Genomic DNA, 6247 nt, shown 5'->3' on the forward strand with positions numbered 1-6247 from the left:
TTGCCGAGTAGTTGCTGTATGATAGCACTGTTGATGACCCCTCCATTATTTTGCTGATGATTGAGAATAGGCTGACAGGGTAGTAATTGGCTGAGTTGATCTTGTCCTGTTTCTTGTGTATAGGACATACCTGGGCAATTTTCCACCTTGCCAGGTAGTTGTCAGTGTTGTAGCTGTATACCCACACCTTTCTTAAGTACTGCAGTAGTTCAAGAGGCAGTTCACCACTGCTTTTGCAAAGGCAATTAGAGATGAGCAACTAAATGCTGGCTCAGTCTGTGAAGCCCACATTCCCTGAATCTGGACTTAAAACAGAGATGAGGAGGAAATTGCTAAGCCAGGTGAGTCCATGGTATTCATTGCCAGAGACAGCTGTGGCAGCCAAGATACTGAGTATCTTTAAAGCAGATCAGTCTTCAGCAATGCCACTCAGACTTGAGCAATTATTTTCTGACTGTATTGTAACTACGTGTGTTGTGTGTGGTGGTATGTACTATGTTTTTTCACCTTGAGCCTAGAGGAACACTTTTGTTTGGATGTATCCATGCGTATGGTTCGATGACAATTAAACTTGACAGGTTCTTGATTAGTGAGGGCATCAAAGGTTACAAGAAGCAGGCAGGGAAATGGGGTTGACAGGGATAATAAATCAGCCGTAATTGAATGGCGGAGCAAACTTGATGGGCCAAATGGCTCAATTCTGCTCCTACATCTTAGGAAATGACAAATTCTACACACATTTGATGTCCATCAAGTTAAACTCATGACATTTTGAGTCCTGCCACTGTCAATTTCTCTATTAACTCTGAAAGAAATATTGCTGGTAGCCTGCCAAAGTGTTAAGCTATTGTATAACTGTGTGGCTATGCTGATAGTAAAATCCTGTATTTTCCTTTCAGGTAATTAATTCCATGTTATTGGTTATCGGAGTAATCACTACAGTAACAGGAACAATGATTCTCTTCAAATACTTGCCCAAGTCACTTCACACCATGAAGCTGCTGAACTGGAACTCTGGCTTTCAATAATCAAATGAGAAGCAAAGTCCTTCTGGTTTTGAAACAGAGAAAAGAGATCACCATTTGAATTTGTCTCTGTACAGAAAGTAAAGATCTGATAGAAAATATGCACTACCCACATGATTTTAGCACTGCCTGTAATAAGTACTTTCTAAAAATCATTACACTAGCCTTGTTCTGCCTTTCTCATGGAATCAGACTTTGTGTTTGCTAGGAGAGTGGGTCAGTTTTTTGGGTGGCTCCAGCCGAGCATTTACTGTCATTTACTTGTCATCATGTCCTGTGTCAGGAAACCATGTTCCTTCACAAACTGAATAGGATCCTTAAGGTCTGAAAGGTGAGGTCCTCTGATACAGGTAGAATGCCACTGCTCATCTCCTTCAAGATGATGGAAGATGGCATAGCTGCCAAATTAGGGTGTTACAAAATGGCTTACCTGCATGCTATAGCTACATCAGCAATAATGCTTAAAAGAAAGAAATACCAGTTAACCAAAGTAAATATGATTGAAAAATAAAGCCTACTGTTAAGTCCTTGGAACATGTTTGGTCACTTTTACTACACAAATGCTACCACTGATCAACTGAAATACCTCAGACAGCTAGACATACCAAACTCTACCTCAAATATGTACTTCAAACTCCTACAATAAAAATGGACAAACTCTGGAGTGTCAGTACAGTGGATCACTAACGAAAAGGGAAAGGTTAAGCCATGAATGGATTTAAAAACAAGGCTGATGTTTTACATTGGCTGCAGATTCCACTTTATCTCCGAGGCAGAGCAGCAGCTATACTAGTAGGTTTGATGAGTTCTGGACAGGTGGGGAAGTTCTGGTTGAGCTTTATAGAGCGAGCAAGATGTGAGGTTCTGGTAGATTAGAACTGTCTTAAAGTCTCAAAGATCTGGTTGGGAGGTGCAACATTCATCATGCCAACCTGGTTAATGTTAGTGGAGGGTTACTCAGCACAGTTTTGTGGTGGGAGCAAATCAACTGGATGGATTAAATTGTGAATTTTTCACAACTAAGTATTGGATAAGTAGTCTGACAAGGCAAGTACTGTGGAAAAGTTAAAATTGTACTTGGAGTTATGGAGAGGATCCCAAATTCCTTTTGTAGTCTTTGTGTTGCATACCTGATTCTGAATTAGAAAGTTGAATCAACAGTAGTGTCTGTTAGGTTTGGTAATTCAGAAATATTGGAGGATTTCTTACCCTTGTGGGATAATGTCTTTCCTGACAAGGGATTCACTCTGCTTGGCAGGAGAGAGTTGTGGGGTTGTGAAACAATCTCTGATTCTGGGCTCCATGATGGTTGCATGAGTTAACTCTGGAACTGCAGGAGGTGGTTCAGACAGTTGTGGACACATTTCTTCTGGACGTGTTGGTGTCCTGAACAGTCAATGGCAAGTTTCATTGGACAATGTGGATAATAATGTGTGAGTATAGTACATTACACTGCTTTGTCCATAGCCATTACTTTCTGATCTGTAGTAATCAGTTCAGAGGGTGGAGCATGGTAGCCAGATTTGGCTAGAACCTGCTATAGTAATTGACAAATTTTAAAAAGGACTTAACCTGTGACATGTCTTTGTCCTTGGGACATCCACCACTGCTTGATTTTCTCAGCACACTTGTGCAATCCTTGTGTGTCAATGGTATGGCCATAGTAAGTGATGCTTGATTTAAAGAATTCCTACTTGAGCCCATAATCTTCTAATCTTTTTAACACCATCTTGAGAATTTGGAGATGTTTCTTGCCATCCAGGTAACACTGAGTGCCTGGGCAGCCTTGCAGCACCTGGTCCATAGCTTTCTGCCAGAGTGCAGGTACAGATGCTACCCCAAAAATAAGCCTATTGAAGTGATAAAGCCCTTGTGAGTGTTTATGGTGAGAAATTCTTTGGACCCCTCTTCCATCTCTACGTGTAGATAGGCCTCAGCTAAGTCCACTTTACTGACGTGTTTCCCTCCAGAACGGTTTGCAAAGATAACCTCTATCCTATACAGAGGGTATTGATCTACTTTCAATACAGGGTTAATTGTGGCTTTAAAATCACCACACGTCCTGACAGACCCATTCTTCTTGGCTACTGGGGCCACTGGTGTTGCCCATGGACTCCACTCAACTTTGGAAAGACTCCTTTGGCCTCTCTGCGATCTAGCTCACAAGCTACTTTATCACAGATAAGATCATAAGAAATAGGAGCAGGAGTAGGCCATCCGGCCCATTGAGCCTGCTCCACCACTCAATAAGATCATGGCTGCTCTGTCCGTAAACTCTACTCCATCTACCCGCCTTTTCCTCATGACCCCGTAATTCCACTACTATGTAAAAATCTATCTAACTATTTTAAATATATTTAGTGAAGAAGCATCAACTGCTTCCCTGGGCAGAGAATTCCACAGATTCACCACTCTCTGGGGAAAAACAGTTTCTCCTCACCTCTGTCTTAAATCGTCTCCCCTGAATCTTGAGGCAATGATATCATGAATCTTGATGGTATAAGGAACTGGATGTACTTTGCAATACTTGAGTGTGGCAGTTTCATTTAAGATTATTTTATCTTGAACTCTTCTGTGGCATCATCCAGTACTTTTCTTAATTCACTTTCAGTTGACTCTGTTGCAGGGGATGTGGTATGCAAATAGTAGATGGATCTCCAATCAAGTTGTAGTTGTCTCAGCCAATGATGACCCCACAATGCTGGCCCTCCTGTTTACCACATGCAAGCCCAATGTGCCTTTTTTGGCTGTTGGGGTGTATGGGGTGTCTAGGGAAGGGTAGCACCTCTGGTGGGGGGGTCTATTGTGCCCTTTTTCAGGGCACCTCATCCACCTTTGGTTCCCCACCTGGCGCTCAGCTCTCACCTGTGGCTCCAAGTAGCTGTAACACGTGCAGCAGCCACACCCCGGTAAACCGTCTCGGCAGACGGTGGTCTTCGACCCTCGGTGCGGTAGGGGATCTGTCTATCCCAGCGTGTGAAGTCTGGCCCCGGCAGATTGAGCGGAGGAGACTGATTAATGGTCCAACGGTCAAGAAGGCAGGCCCAGCAGGCATTGTGGAGCGCTAAGAGCACGACAATGCACTTGGACGTCCTGGTCATCCACTGCAGCAGAAGAGGTCTCCAGCTGTAATGGTTGTCTGTGCCACTGGATCAGGGTCTCTTCTGCTGAGAGAGTGGGACTGCCCCTGTGCAATGGCTGTTCCACTTAACACTCCATCATGCACAGGTTTCTGTTGTGCGATTCATGTCAGTCCAAACTCAACTCGTCATGGGGGAGTGGAAAAGCAACAGGTGGAGATGACCACTGGCAGTTGTAGTCACAGACCTGCACGAAGGCGGCCTTTGGACCAGTGGTCGTTTGTCTCTCTACCCGGGGCAGCAGAGACGTCCAGCAGCATCCAGGGTGACTGGGCAGCCCTTTTTAGGGACAGCATTGCCCACCCTCGCATGAGGGAGGGGGTTAGAAAAGGTACCCTAAACATTGCCTGCCCCACAACATCTGGCTAGCTAACCGCGGCAGGCAGATCAACTCCTTAGCGGTTGGCATGCAGAACAAAGGAAATTCATCTTTGGAGCCTGGAACATGGGCACTTCGCTGGATAGAGACAAGGTGGCAAGGCCTGAAAGACGAACAGCACTCATAGTGGCCAACTCGCCGTTATTGCATTGACATCATTGCGCTCAGTGAGACCAGGCTTGCAGACGAGGGTTCATCACAGGAGGCAGTGAGTGGATATACGTTCTTTTGGAAAGGGAAACCACAGACTGACGACAGGATCCACGGAGTAGGTTTTGCAATCAAAACTGCTCTGCTGAAGAACATCCCTACTCTACCCACTGGAATAAATGAACGTATCATGAAGTTCCGCTTTCCTCTCAGCAAGTCCTGGTATATCATCATAGTCTATGCACCAACCCTCGTGGGTGCAGACAAAGACGAGGTAAGTTTCTGTGAGGATCTGGACCAGACTATTCGGATAAACCCCGCCAGCGATAAACTCGTCATCTTGGGCGACTTCAGCGCTAGGGTGGGGACAGACATCAACAACTGGGACGGAGTCATTGGGAGACATGGGGTGGGAAAACTGAACAGTCACGTCCTGCTGCTTCTGAGCAAGTGTGCCGAGCACAACCTGTGCATCACTAACACGATGGTCAGACTTGCAAACAAGTACAAAACAACCTGGATGCATCCCAGACCCAAACACTGGCAGCTACTCGACTTTGCCATAGTACGCCAGCGTGACTTTCAAGACGTCACCGTCACCCGGGCCAGGCGAGGTGCTGAGTGTTGGACAGATCACAGACTGGTTCGGTCGGTCCTCAACCTGCTTATAGCCCTTTTGCATCATAAATAACCAAAAACTGTTAGAGTGTCATTCAACATCGTCAGACTGCAAGACCCAGGACAAGTCTAACGTTTTCAAGATGTACTTAATGAAAAACTCTGCGGCAATTCACCACTTGCAAGAACCTATTCTGAAAAGTGGAACAGTTCAAAGATGTTATCACACAGACTGCAACTACTGTACTCGGACTGAAAACCCGAGTGCATCAAAACTGGTTTGATGAAAACCATAAGACCATCTCAGCAGCCCTTCAGGCCAAGAACAAGGCCTACGCAGACTGGCAGAATGATCCGTCATCTGACTCAAAGAAAGACAAGTTTAGACACTTGCAGTCCAAAGTACAGGCGGAACTGTGAGAAATGCAGGACGAGTGGTGGCAGAGAAAGGCTGAGCAGGTGGAACACTATGCAGACATGCATGCCACCAGAGAGTTCTTCAGCGCCATAAAGTCAGTTTATGGTGCTTCTAAATCGGGATGCTCCCCCTTCCTGTCATCTGACGGGTCGAGCCTGATCAAAGACGAGGAAGGACTGAAAAATCGCTGGGCTGAACACTTTTCTAACCTACTCAATAAGCTGTCCACAGTTGATCCTGACTCTTACAGCAGATCCCTCAGCAGCCAGTCCTGGATGGCCCAGACCTGCCTCCCTCTACTGATGAGATCAAGGATGCAATCTCGCAGATGAACTCAAATAAAGCAACAGGGCAGGATGGCATTCCTGCTGAGATCTACAAAGTATTAGGCCCAAATGGCTCACAGGCATTCCAAGACATCCTGGAGGACATCTGGATCACAGAGGAGATGCCTGACGACTTCTGCGATGCCCTCATCGTGGCTCTCTACAAAAACAAGGGAAGCAAATCAGACTGC

At 45.6% G+C, this 6247-nt stretch overlaps 1 protein-coding gene across 1 annotated transcript in view; it reads left to right on the forward strand.

Annotated features, from left to right (window-relative positions):
• The window catches only part of kmo (kynurenine 3-monooxygenase), a 41484-nt gene extending 39925 nt beyond the window's left edge, over positions 1-1559 (forward strand). Inside the window, exon 15 of the mRNA XM_073050599.1 lies at positions 900-1559. Coding sequence (XP_072906700.1) covers positions 900-1028 — 129 coding nt within the window. The 3' untranslated portion in view covers positions 1029-1559. The remainder of the gene's footprint in view (positions 1-899) is intronic.
• The last annotated feature ends 4688 nt before the right edge of the window (positions 1560-6247 follow it).

This window comes from Hemitrygon akajei, chromosome 7 (genome assembly GCF_048418815.1).
Source record: "Hemitrygon akajei chromosome 7, sHemAka1.3, whole genome shotgun sequence".
NCBI lineage: Eukaryota > Metazoa > Chordata > Chondrichthyes > Myliobatiformes > Dasyatidae > Hemitrygon > Hemitrygon akajei.